This window comes from Cricetulus griseus, assembly GCF_003668045.3.
Source record: "Cricetulus griseus strain 17A/GY chromosome 1 unlocalized genomic scaffold, alternate assembly CriGri-PICRH-1.0 chr1_0, whole genome shotgun sequence".
In the NCBI taxonomy this organism is placed as follows: Eukaryota; Metazoa; Chordata; class Mammalia; order Rodentia; family Cricetidae; genus Cricetulus; species Cricetulus griseus.
Window position 1 is genome coordinate 156,737,946 of NW_023276806.1, and position 13,970 is coordinate 156,751,915.

A 13,970-nucleotide genomic window follows, 5' to 3' on the forward strand; every position below is an offset into this window, starting at 1 on the left:
TGTGTACCTACAACATAGTGTGAACATAAACTAAGGGGCATGGAGCAGCAGGGTCTTTTATAATTGGAACTTCCCCTTGCTACAGCTGTACAACACAGAGAGCATGCCTTGCTTCCCAGCCAAGTCTCAGCATATTAACCCTCCAAGCTCCCACAGAAGAAATAGCATAACCCAAGTTCATAGACTCCGTATTTCCTATGAATCACCTAAAACCCTTAACAAGTGAAATGACATGTATGAAATGACTCTAGGCTTTCTAGAGTGCCATATAGCTCCCAGGTGATGCTCTTGATGCTAATGGTGCTGTCCCTCTTCTAGACATCTCTGTCTAGCAAAGCTTCCCTGCCCAAGCTCTTGGATATTGGCAAGTGGACCTTTCTCTGGGGCCCTGTGGTCAGTGGGTCGCTTTTCTCTTTCATGTTCAATCATTCTTCTAAGAGCCACACATGAGAACAGCACATTGATCTCTAAGCCCAGGACGCAGACTGAGGAGATTTGACCCTGACACCACCTCATGGGCCTACATTTGGACTTGGTAACATGCTGTCTGCCTGCACTACTTGTCCTGATTTATTTTCTGGGACACCAGCATTCTGAGTCTTGGGTAGCAGCAGTACAGAACCCAATAGGCTAGAGCAAGGATCTGGAAAAGGAATGATGGGACAATACTGGCTGTGTGTATTTCAAGGCCATGTCAGGAAGACTGAGAACTCAAAGCATACCCAGGTGGGAAAAGAGAGGCCCTGGTCCATCACAGCAGCATGGACAGGTTTAACAGTTGAGCTTGGCACAGTGGCACTCTGGGCACAGGTGATCTATTAAGTGGTGGGTTTAGGGGTTTTCACCTAGGCAGTGGCATGCCATTAATACAACAACCCTTGCTCACATAGGAATCTATTCCAAATCTAATCCACACAGCTCCTGTGTGTGTGTGTGTGTGTGTGTGTGTGTGTGTGTGTGTGTGTGTGTGTGTGTGTGTACATCCATATGCACACACCAGCACACACACACACACACACACACACACACACACACACACACACACACACACACTGCTTTTTACATGAATGACTATCAGCCTCAGGTTTAGAGGCAATTGCCCTTGGCTCCTTAATTGTCAAGAAAGGCAATCAAAATTCCCAAGCAGGCCAGTAAGATGGTTCAGTGGGTATAGGCTGTGCTGCCAAGCTTGATGACAGCCTGAGTTTGATCCTGAGACCAACATGATGGGAAGAGAAAAAAGACTCTAGAAAGTTATCCTCTGACCTCCACATGTGTACTGTGGCACACATGCAGAAAACACACACACCATTACACACAATAAATAAGTGTAAAGCAAATTAGCCACCAAGCAAGTCCTCCCCGCACAAGTTCAGGTTCATTCCTGTGGGGTATTGATCACACTCAACCCAAGTCCATATTCCTTCCCCTTTCCATTTGTTTGGTTTTCATTTTTCCTCTCTCTCTCTCTCTCTCTCTCTCTCTCTCTCTCTCTCTCTCTCTCTTTCTCTCTGTCCATTTTTTATTTAAATTAGAAACATTATTTTGCATGTCAATCCCAGTTCCCTCTGCCTCCTCTCCTCACCCTCCCCCCAACTAACACCCTACCTATCCCATACCCTTTCTGCTCCCCAGGGAGGGAGATGCCTTCCATAGGAGTTCTTCAGAGTCTGTCATATCCTTTGGGATAGGGCCTAGGCCCACCCCCTTGTGTCTAGGCTGAGGGAGTATCCCTCTATGTGGAATGGGCTCCCAAAGTCCATACCTATGCTAGGGATAAGTACTGATCTACTACAAAAGGCCCCATAGATTTCTGAGGTCTCCTCACTGACACCCATATTCATGGGGTCTGGATCAGTCCCATGCTGGTTTCCTAGCTATCAGTTTGGGAACCAAGAGCTCCCCCTTGTTCAGGTCAGCTGTTTCTGTGAGTTTCACCAGCCTGGTCTGGACCCCTTTGCTCATCACTCCTCCTTCTCTTCAACTGGATTCCAGTTGAGTTCAGTGTTTAGCTGTGGGTGTCTTCTTACACTTCCACCAGCTGCTGGGTGAAGGCCATAGGATGGCATATAAGTCAGTCATCAATCTCATTATCAGGGGAGAGCATTTAAGGTAGCCTCTGCTCTGTTGCTTAGATTGTTAGTTGGTATCATTGTTGTAGGTCTACTGACACTTCCCTAGCACCTGCTTTCCCTTTAAACCTATAATGGCTCCCTGTATTATGATATCTCTTATCTTGCTCTCCTCTATTCTTCCCCAATTCAAACTTCCTGCTCCCTTATGTCCTCCCCACCCTTCCTCTTCTCCCCTTCTCATTCTCCTAGCTCCCTTTCCCCTCCCCTCATGCTCCCAATTTGCTCAGGAGATCTTTTCCCTTTCCCCTTCTCAGGGGTCCATGTATGTCTCTCTTAGAGTCCTCCTTGTTTCCTAGCTTCAATGGCAGTGTGGACTGTAGGCTGGTAAACCTTTGCTCTATGTCTAAAATCCATATATGAGTGAGTAAATATCATGTTTGTCTTTTGTGACTGGGTTACCTCACTCAGAATGGTTTCTTCTAATTCCATCCATTGGCTGTGAATGTCAAGATTCCATTGTTTTGGGGTCTTTTTTTCTGCTGAGTAGTACTCCATTCTGTAAATGTACCACATTTTCTCTATCCATTCTTCAGTTGAGGGGCATCTAGGTTGCTTCCAGGTTCTGGCTATTACAAATAATGCTGCTATCAACATCGTTGAACAGATGTCCTTGTTGTATGAATGTGCTTCTTTTGGTATATGCCTAAGAGTGGAATTGCTGGATCTTGTAGTAGACAGATTCCCATTTTCCTGAGGAGTTGCCATACTGATTTCCAAAGTGGCTATATGAGTTGTCACTCCCACCAGCAGTGGAGGAGTGTTCCCCTTTCTCCACATCCTCTCCAGCATAAACTGTCATTGGTGTTTTTGATTTTAGCCATTCTGACAGGAGTAAGATGGTATCTCAGAGTTGTTTTGAGTTGCGTTTCCCTGATGGCTAAGGATGTTGAGCCCTTTCTTAAGTGTCTTTCAGCCATTTTAGATTCCTCTATTGAGAATTGTCTATTTAGTTCTGTACCCCACTTTTTGGATTATTTGGTGTTTTGGAAACTAGCTTCTTGAGTTCTTTGTAAATTTTGGAGATCAGCCCTCTGTCTGATGTGGGTTGGTGAATATCTTTTCCCATTCTGTGGGCTGCCCTTTTGTCTTACTGACTGTGTCCTTTGCATTACAGAAGCTTCTCAGTTTCAGGAGGTCCTATTTATTAATTGTGGACTCAGTGTCTGTGCTACTGCTATAATGTTTAGGAAATGGTCTCCTGTACCAGTTTGTTCAAGGGTACTTCCCCCTTTCTCTTCTAATAGGTCCAGTGTGGCTGGATTTATGTTGAGGTCTTTGATCCATTTGGACTTAAGTTTTATGCATGGTGATAGACATGGGTCTACTGCAGTCTTCTACATGCCAGCATCCAGTTATGCCAGCACCATTTGTTGAAGATGCTTTCTTTATTCCATTGTATAACTTTAGCTTCTTTGTCAAAAATCAGGTGTTCGTAGGTGTGTGGGTCCATATCAGGGTTTTCAATTCATTTCCATCGGTCTACCTGTTTATTACCTATAACCCCTAATGAAATAGAAGCAGTCATCGAAAGTTTCCCAACCAAAATAGTCCAGGGCCAGATGGCTTCAGTTCAGAATTCTACCAGAAATTTAAGGAAGAGCTAATATCAATACTCTTCAAATTGTTCCACACAATAGAAGCAGAAGATTCATTCATTGCCAAACACTTTTTATCAGGTTATAATTATGTTGGTACCCAAGCCACACAAAGGCATAACTAAGAAAGAGAACTACAGTCTGATATCCCTCATGAACATTGATGCAAAAATACTCAATAAAATACTGGCAAACCAAATCCAAAAGCATATCAGAAAAATCATCCACCATGATCAAGTAAGCTTTGTCCCTGTGATGCAGGATTGGTTCAACATGCAAAAATCTATCAGTGTAATCCACCATATAAACAAACTGCAAAAGAAAAACCACATGATCATGTCACTAGATGCTGGAAAAAAACCATTGAACAAAATCCAGCACTCCTTCATGATAAAGGTCCTGGAGAGATCAGGGATAACAGGAACATACCTGAACATAATAAAAAACAATATACAAAAAAATACAAAAAAACCACAAAACACACACACAGAAAAAATATACAATAACATCCAATAGCCAACATCAAACTGAATGGAGAGAAACTCAACATGATTCCTGTAAAATCAGGAACAATACAAGGCTGTCCACTCTCTCCATATCTTTTCGATATTGTACTTGAAGTTCTAGCTAGAGCAGTAAGACAAGAAAAGGAGATCAAAGAGATATAAATCGGAAAGGAAGAAGTCAAACTTTCACCGTTTGCAGATGATATGATAGTTTACATAAGTGACCAAAAAACTCTACCAGGGAGCTCCTACAGCTGATAAACACCTTCAGCAAAGTGGCAGGATACAAGGTTAACTAAAAAAATCAGTAGTCCTGCTATATAAAGATGACGAATCTGCTGAGAAGGAAATCAGAGAAACATCACCCTTTACAATAGCCACAAACAACATAAAATATCTTGGGGTAATTCTAACCAAACAAGTGAAAGACCTGTATAGCAAGAACTTTGAGTCTTTAAAGAAAGAAATTAAAAAAGATACCAGAAAATGGAAAGATCTCCCATGCTCTTGAATAGGTAGGATCAACATAGTAAAAATGGCAATCTTGCCAAAAGCAATCTACAGATTCAATGCAATCCCCATCAAAATACTGGCACAATTCTTCACAGACCTTGAAAGAATGATACACAACTTTATATGGAGAAACAAAAGACCTAGGATAGCCAAAACAACCCTGTATAATAAAGGAACTTCCAGAGGCATCACCATTCCTGACTTCAAGCTCTATTATAGAGCTATAGTCCTGAAAACAGCTTGGTATTGGCACAAAAATAGACAGGTAGACCAATGTCTTGACCATCTTTGCTTTGCCTCCTTAGCATGATTGTTATGTCCCCTCATTCCCTGGAAGCAGTTCCTTCTCAGCTCACACCTCTTCTCACACTCCAGCATCCCCCTGCAGTCTCACGTAATGGGACTCCAGCTCTCCATGATAAAAACCCATGGATCTCAAACATGTGTGTCACATGTTGCATTAAGCTCTACTTGCATTGTTTCAATGAACATATATGACAACTCTTGGGGATTCTTTTCATCTCTCATATTAGTAATCAGATGGTGAGTGCTTGGCAAGTATAAGTAGTTTACCCAAGGTCAGGCAACTAGTAACTGTGGCAGCCAAGACTCCCATCTGTACTGCTCATGTTTCCAAGGTCATGTGACTTCCTGGAATTCCTCCCCAATTTTCAGGTGCCATTCTACAGCCTGTTTAATTTCTCATGTCACAAAATTATCCATATCATTCTACTGTATTTTTTCCTGGCTAGTAAAACCACCACAAATCTGAACATCCAAATTAGAAGTTTAATATGTTCTCCTACATTCTCATCTCTAGTAATTGTCACAATGGATGATTATGGGATTGATAGAAAGATGCTAACAGCTGCAGTTAAGGGAAGCAAAGCTTATTTAAAGGCAATAAATGTGAACACTTATGAGTACACAAAACAAAAGGCCCTGCAATGTACTGTCAAATGAAAGTAATGACCCCATATGAATGTCTCTGTTAAACTACCCTATTTTCACTTTTGCTTACATTCAAGTAAGGGCTATGCTACCAAAACAAAGAGATTCACACTACAGCAGTTTAGAGAACAGAACATTGGTTTCACCTGCATTACAGTTCTGAAATGAACCGTCTGGGTTTACAGAATGATTCTACATTCTGTAGTTCCAGAGGGACTCAGGACCTTTGTTCTGTCCCTCTGTCAGTCATCTAAAGCATGCCTACTCTAGGTGATTCATGGACAAGCATGCTGCTTATAAGAAATTCAGCAGCTCAGATACTCCTTCCAGCCCACATTAATGAGACTCAAGGGCCAGCTGAATGCCATGTGATTCCTACACAGCGAAGACTCTAGGGTATTGTTTTTCCATATGGTGAGAGCTGCCCTGTGGGAATTGACGTTCTGGAACATGGGAAGATCTTTAGAGGAAACACAGAAAATCCAGAGTGAAGAAGAACCTTTTTTATGAAGCTGATCTCAATTGGAAGATGACTACATGCCAAACTTTCATTAGGCTCCTGTAGATACAAACGTATCTCATAATAGCAACCCCCAAAAGGCAGATGGGTCTTGTGTCTGATTGAGCAATCATGAGTCCACCCTAGTTACAAGCTTTTGGTACAACAATCTCTCGTCTCTAGTGGTGCAATACTTCCTGACATTGTTAAGACAAAAGCCAGGTGGTGGCAGCTCACACTTTTAATCCCAGCCCTCAGGAGGCAGAGGCAGATGGATCTCTATGATGTCAAGGCTAGCCTGGTCTACAGAGTGAGTTCCAAGATAGCCAGAGCTACACAGAGAAACCCTGTCTCAGAAAAAAAAACACAAACAAAAACATTAAAAATAAAAAAGAAAGAAAAAGCAATGCCTACCTAATCAATTATTGTCTTTGAAGATTCCTTATTCTATTGGTCTAACTGGCATGCTAGTATCATAGTTCCAATTTAGTAACTTGCTGCAAATTGCTTTTATATTCCTTTAATCCCAAATACAATATATGTGGTCTTTCTTTTTCTGTTTTCATTGACTATTGTTAGTGTTTTTGTTTTGTTTTGTTTTGTTTTGTTTTGTTTTGTTTTGTTTGTGGAAGGATTGGGATGATTGGTATTGTTGTTTTTGAGATAATATTACATATAGATCATTCTGACTTTACTATGTGCCAAGGCTGGCCGTGAACTCTTTATCCTACTGCCTCCATCTCCCAGTGGCTGAGATTACAGACAGCCCAACACCATGCACAGTTTATTATCAGTTTTTATTACCTTCCATCCTTTACCTCTGTCATCCTATAAGATGTGAGCCTTGTCTTTGCAGATCAAGCTCGTTTGAAGCAGATAAAAAGAATGACAGACTGGATATATGGTCACCACGTGCAATCTCACCCACATCTGACTTCAGCTCCCATTTGTGATAACATGACTACCATTGATTAAATGCCCCTACATAACAAGAATTGTGGTAACCTCACTTGCATCATTTCCCTAAGTGAATGACAACGTTCAAGGATATTCTAGCATCTCTCATGTTACTGTAAATTATGTATGTATGCATGTATGTATGTATGTATGTATGCATGCATGCATACACTAATAGGTACCAAACTGAGCATTTTGAATAAAATGACTGAAAAGATACAGGGCTATAGCAATCATTTAGTCCTATAAGTCCTCTGTTTCACAGGTTTTAAACATTTCTTTTTAAAGCCAGTAAAGTGTCTCATCCTTGTCATACCTGCACTAAACATTTAAAATGTGAGTTGCTAGCTAAAGTGATGCAGGCAGCCTCAGAGCCAGGGATATTCCAGAGCTGACTTGCTTGAAGGTCGGGAGAGGGCAGAGCCCTTTCCTACAGTCTGAGTACTCCCCTTGTCCCTCTGAGTACAATACTGTCTGAGGCTAGGCATATTCTAACAGACTCCAGAAGGACATCCAGGCAGAAAGCAGCAACCAGGAAGGCATGTGGTAAATGCTTTAGCATGTCTGAATTTAGTGAAGACTAAAGTTTGGCTGCTATTTCCATTTTTGGTCCCAGCTACGGTTTTCCCCAGATTTTGGAATTCAGAGAGTCAAGCCGGCTGCCTTGCTGTGAACCACTGTTAGGAATGCCTGCTGTCCGCCTACTATGCCTCTCACATCACAGACTGTGCCCAAATCCTGAGCATACTCCACAGTACTGCTGGCCTGGCAGGCCCTGGGGCTGTTGCTTCCTAACTTGGTCTCACCAGATGTTCCTGCTAGAAAAAGAGCTTAATCATTGCTAATTTGAACAGCAGTTATGCTACTACCTGAGGATATTGCCAAAGAGCCAGGAAAGAAACACAGATGCTATCTGACCCGTAGTCTGTGTCCTTCCTAATTTTCTCCCTCCTTTTTGTAGTTTTGTAATTGGGTTTATTTGGTTTTTTTTCTTTGTTGGGTGAGTAGGTCAGATATTATCTTACAATTAATTTATAAATCATGGAATTACAACACTTAGGGGTTACTATAAAGAAGAGCTTTGAGGCCATTGGTCCAACCCCTTTACTCTGTAGATAACACTGAAGCCAGGGAGGGCAAGGTGGCTTGCCCTGTGTCACACAGCTGGTAGAATCAAGAAGATGGAATTAAATCCATTGCATTTTATAGTACAGCATACTATCTGGCATTGGCTCTTAATACATGGAAGTTTTAAATGTTACCAGTGTTAGGTCATAAAAAGAACCCCTTAAGGTTACACTCTGGCCCTGGACACATGGGGAAGGGCCCAGGACCAGCACAGGAAGATTTGGTGGACTTTGCAGAGCCCCCGTTGAGGGCCCTACCCTGCCTGGGGAGTGGTGGGTGGATGGGGTGGGGGGTGGCTGGGGGTGGGGAGGAAGGTTGGGGGTGAGGGGAGGGAGAGGGAGAAGGGACTTGAAATAAGCTTGTTCCCTAACTAGAACTAATAAAAAAAAGAACCCCTTAATTTTTGGCATAGAGAACAAAATGTATGTCTCCTACAAATAAGTATCAAACCACTGAAATGAACTTGCCATCTTTTCCCATGTGAAATTAAGTAATCCAATGAACATTTAGTAGCTGCCTACAGTGCGTGGGATGCTCCGATGGAGGCCTTAGAGGCCACAGAAGTTCCTAAGACCCTTGTTTCTTCACCAAGGGCAGGGAACCCAGTGAATTTAATACACTACTAATGCTCACTTGAAAGTAAGGTAGCATTAGAGAAAACTTGGGAGAACGGGTAAAAAAAATAGGGTTCCTGCTAAAGAAAACAACAGCAGCAGAGGTAGAGAGGTGTATGAGCTGTACAGAGGACTATGCTCCAATAACCAAACTCATGCAATAAGTATATGCAATAAAGACTGGCTTCATTCATAAAGATGGGGTGCAGTGAGGTAGGAAGGATGCTGGCTTCCTTCGTCTTCCTCCATCCCATACCAGTAATTCCAATGGACTCATGAATTAAAGAGACTAAGTTAGATTCTATAGGTACAATTTATAAATACCAAAGGCTTCCAAATAACTAGTTAACTCTATTCAGATTTTCCCTCTGTGTATCAAAAACTCAGAAGTTGACAGTGATAATAATAAAGATGTCTGTTCTTCTAGCTCATTAGTCTATAGGTCAGCTGTAGTTCTCTAACACTGACTGGATTTTCCTGGGTTCCAAATTTAATTCCAAGATTTGGGTTAAATTTAACTTTATAAGTGTTTGTTCGTCTCCTAGTCCTAACAAGTTATACAAGTACTCAGCAGATATTAGTCTTGCAGGGAAAATGTAAGAATAAATGTATATACATATAGCACAGGAAGAGCACAAAAGAATGAGTGGAACAGGGGAAACAGAGAGACAGCTAAGCAACCATGCCATAGGCCAGCATCAATGGAACTGGGAAGTACATCCAGCCATGGTGTAGCTCAGTGTGGTTCCCCTGGCATAGGGCACAGAAGTGTGATTCTAATACAGGAAGATAGCCAAGAACTTGAAACAATAATTCTGTGTCCTTGAGTTATTGTGTTAGATAAATGTCTAAAAACAGAGCTGTGAACTGAAAGGTAGAGAAGAAAAGATTTTAGCAGAAGTAAAAACCCTGTCTACAAGATGTGAGACAGAAGGAGTACAGGGGAGGAAGAGAGGGAGGACAAGAGAGTTTTAATTTCAAGAGAAAAGATAACCAGCCAAGGGCAAAAGCATTTGCAACTTCAGTCTGTATGTGAATGCTGTCTAAAGCAATGGAGCAAGAAGAGAACTAAGTCTTTGGATAGCTGTTAATCCAAATCACCATGCTAGGCAATTTACACACTATATCACAAAAGATCACAATACTTGGGGGTCAGTATTCTAGAAAATTTTATATGAGCCTCAAATAGCTATATAACTTGCCAATTATAGCCCAACAAACCAGTAGCATTTCTGGGTCTATCAGATCCTAAAGTCTTCTTTGGCAAAAAGGAGGCTAAGTTGAAAGCCATCTTGCTAATCAAATCAGTAGGTAGTGTCAGCCTCATGAGTTACGTTGAGAGTTCCCTAAGCTTCTACTTCGGCAAAGGAGAGATGTCTCCTCACTAGCTGAGGGTAGGAACTTTGTTCTCAACTGAAGACCTAAAATATTTATTTTAAATATGTGCTTTATAATTCATGAAGATTTCAGGCCTTGAAAAACAACTCTAGAAATAAGACAAGAGCATTGCAGGCATGGAAAATCATATAAGCAAAGTATTAATAGTGCCTTGGGCAATTCATGTTTTGGTAGTGGCTAGCAAACCCATACTATTGACATGTGCATCACTAGTGTATATAGCAGGAGAGTGAGAGACTGGGTTAATTTCACTTGGCTTTGGATGCTGCAACAGGACATTTAGACTTTTCTCCAAAGGGAATCATTGTAGATTCTGGTCCAAGGGTAGACTTATGAGCCTAGCTAAGGTAGTACTAAATGTTAGCCGAACCAAAGATGGGAGGTCAAATGGAAGGCTTCTGCATTCATTTGAATAAGTGCTAATGAGAACTTAAGCTGGGTAGTGGCAGTAGAAGCAAAATTAAAGGAACAGATGGGACAACTTCTTTGGAAGAAGTTACTGTGCAGCACAGGAACCACTCTGCATATAATTAAATGCATGCCAGGTTCGTTTTGCAACCTTATTTGACTCTAAAGGTTTCCTCTCGTCAGGTATGCAGAACCTTCATAGTTTGTTGGTCATCTGTTCACAAACTTTTTTTAAATTTAGGATTACAATTGCTGTGGGGGAGGGATTCTAACTGATTTGTTCTTTGCTGTGTTCCACTGCATCCAACTGAATAAGTGCTGAGTGTTTATTGAATAAGCAAACATACAGATGCTGCCCTACACATGCACACATACTCATTTCCAGAGTAACTGCACCTTTGCATTCTGCCCACCCATCTGTCACCCTACCAAAGTTCCTACCAATCATTCTTGCCTCTTCAGGGTGGGTTTTGCTTTGTGGGAGGAACCAGATTACTGAGCAATCTAGATGCAGTGAGATTTAGTGTAATGTGTTTCCCAGTTACTGACTTCAGTCAAGTTCAGTTGATTCTCTTTGCTACTTCTTAGTGGGAATTTAGATATGTCCAATAATGTTCTCATTGTGTAAAACAGTCAAAATTCGCTTCTCACTCATTTTAAACCTCCAGTTTTATTTTTATCCCTTACACATACAACACACACACAGCACACATCCTAACTTCAGTTTTCTTCCGAGAGACTGACCCCCCCCCCTTTTCTGCTTCTCGGTTGTTTGGCACTGGGATAAACAGAAAAGTATTACAGAAGAGGTGAATCCCTTAGTCCAGTTGTGTTTGCTTTGTAGTTGTCTGGAGGGGACCCCTGATTCCTCAGCTGTCGGTGACCATTGAGTAATCTAAGTGTGACAGGTGGTCGGTGAGTGACCTTTTCCAGGTTGAGTAGAGTGTTTGGGAGCAACCTCTCACACAGCCCTCTGGGAAAGAACAACCAGGTCTTTCTAAAACATTATCAAGGATCCTTAAGCCTGCCCACAGTAGCTGGGTTGGTCTGCTTCTTGGGTGGACCAACAACAGGATGTCTGCTAGGTTATTATTTTCAACTCCAATATTCTTCTGTCCTCCTTTTTGCCATTCTCCATTATCCCATAAGAGAAGTTTCCTATGTCTGGGATTAAGTGTTTAGGTTTTCACCCACTTGCTTACAAGCCAGGGAAAATGCACCTGGCCCCTGTAGTTGGTAATCAACCAAACAGGAAAGTGCCCAGTACATCCGAGCCTCCACTTTGGGTCCTATTCTCCGGGTTTATACACAACACTCAGTTATTTGTACACACCACTAAGCTTCATTATGCACTCTGACTCACCATTCATCACCACCACATAATAAATACTGAGTAAGTGCCACGTGAACAGGCATTTGGTGAATAGCTAAAATCAGGTCAATCAATAGAAAAGCAAAATATAAACATCTACCACAACTGAGACGCTGGGGCCAATAATGAACTGCGATGTAACTTTGAAATGGTGGGTATTGAAACCTGGTTCTGTACATTAGATTGAGGAAGGGAACAGCAGGAGGGAGAGAAGAGGAAAGGCAACTTAAAATGAGAAGGCAAGGAGCAGCTCCATGGAGGACTCTGCATGGCAACAGAAAGCTCATGATGCTGAGATTAAAATCTGAATGCTGGCTGCCTAAACTAATCTTTTCCTCTGCTCATAAACCAGAATCTTATAGATTTCCATTAATATTTAATCTCCTTAAACTTGATGGAAGAGGAAAGCCCGTTCTGCAGCATGCCCGCTTCGTTGCTCCCAGCAGGCGCTTTAGTGAAGGCTGATGAGGGGGCAGCCCTCCCGAGGAACTCCAGTACCAAACCCTGCACTGGCAGGCAGGCAGGCAGCCTAAGTTTCAGAAGTGAGTCACATCAAATACAAGAACCATGAATTCAGCTCAGATTTCAAATAAAGAATAAAGGACTTAGAGGAATCTATATAAATTTTTCAACCCAGAAGTTCTTCCTGCTTAAATTATTTTCACATTCCAATTTAAACTCAGAAACATTATGTTGCTGTCACACTTCTTTGTTCCCCTGAAGTATTAAAAAAAATCTGTATATAGCTGACAAAAAATAGAAGCCTGTCTGCCAGCAAGTTCCCTACTCATGTCTAACATACTGTAGAGCTGAGGCAGAACACATGGTCTTAAAACACTCAAGGCCTCTTTTTAACTGGCTTGCCACAGCAGTGTGTTTCTCCAGCCTGTGTGCACTACCTACAATACATGTCTTGCATAAGCATGAATCCCATTGGAACATTTAAGTCATGTAGTATTTTCACACACTTTGATGTTGGGCATATGAGAATTACCATCTCTATTTTGAAAATGCAGTCCCTCCCTCCCTCCCGCCAACCCCATCAAACACTGGTAACTCAACTGACATCACTTGAAATTCCATTCCAAAAGAAAACCAATAAAGTCCCTAACAGAAGTTTGACATATTTCATCATCTCAAACACAGAGTTAATTTAGCAGCTAAATTGGAAATTTCTGGGTGTATTTTTGAAAACTAATTCAGCGTGAAAATTACTAATGATTTAGAATTGTTCATAAGCATTTTCCTTTTCCTTACTTCTCTATCCAGAAATATCTGATGCTTTATTTCAGATTAATTTGCAAGTGGCAAGATGCTTCCTGCTGTTTGAACAGAAGGAAACTGCTTTAAATCATTTCTAATGTACTGTTTTTAATTACAGATGAGACCCATTGGTCATGATGGCTACCATCCCACCTCTGTAGCTGAGTGGCTGGATTCCATTGAGCTGGGTGACTACACCAAAGCCTTTCTCATTAATGGCTATACATCGATGGACCTGTTGAAAAAAATCTGGGAGGTTGAACTTATTAATGTAAGTTGCTCTCTTTCTGACACATTAACTGGTCAACTTTTGTTGTGAAGTGGATATTATTGCAGATGGATAATTCTTTTTCTTTCTTTGTAACTATCTGGACAGCTAATAAGGTTTTGCAGATAAAGGGGTGTGTGTGTGTGTGTGTGTGTGTGTGTGTGTGTGTGTGGTGTTAGCTCTGAGGTCATTGCTTTTGACATTTTAAAATGGTGAACTGAGACATAAGGAGAGGACCCTCGGGGCTTTTTGCATTACCTAAGAAAACCTTCCAAGAAGTTCTGGATTTTCCATTTCAGGAAATCTTGTCAGTTTAGGACATGGATGTGACAGCAAAATAAGCTCCCAGGCTGATCTTTGCCC

The 13,970-nt window shown here is 41.6% G+C and overlaps 1 protein-coding gene across 10 annotated transcripts in view; it reads left to right on the top strand.

Annotated features, from left to right (window-relative positions):
- Positions 1 to 13,970, top strand: part of Anks1b (ankyrin repeat and sterile alpha motif domain containing 1B) — a 1,028,376-nt gene that overhangs the window by 716,678 nt on the left and 297,728 nt on the right. For all 10 annotated transcript variants that reach the window (XM_027392602.2, XM_027392606.2, XM_035451548.1 and 7 more), the window contains one exon: positions 13,458 to 13,610. In XM_027392602.2, coding sequence (XP_027248403.2) covers positions 13,458 to 13,610 — 153 coding nt within the window. The remainder of the gene's footprint in view (positions 1 to 13,457; positions 13,611 to 13,970) is intronic.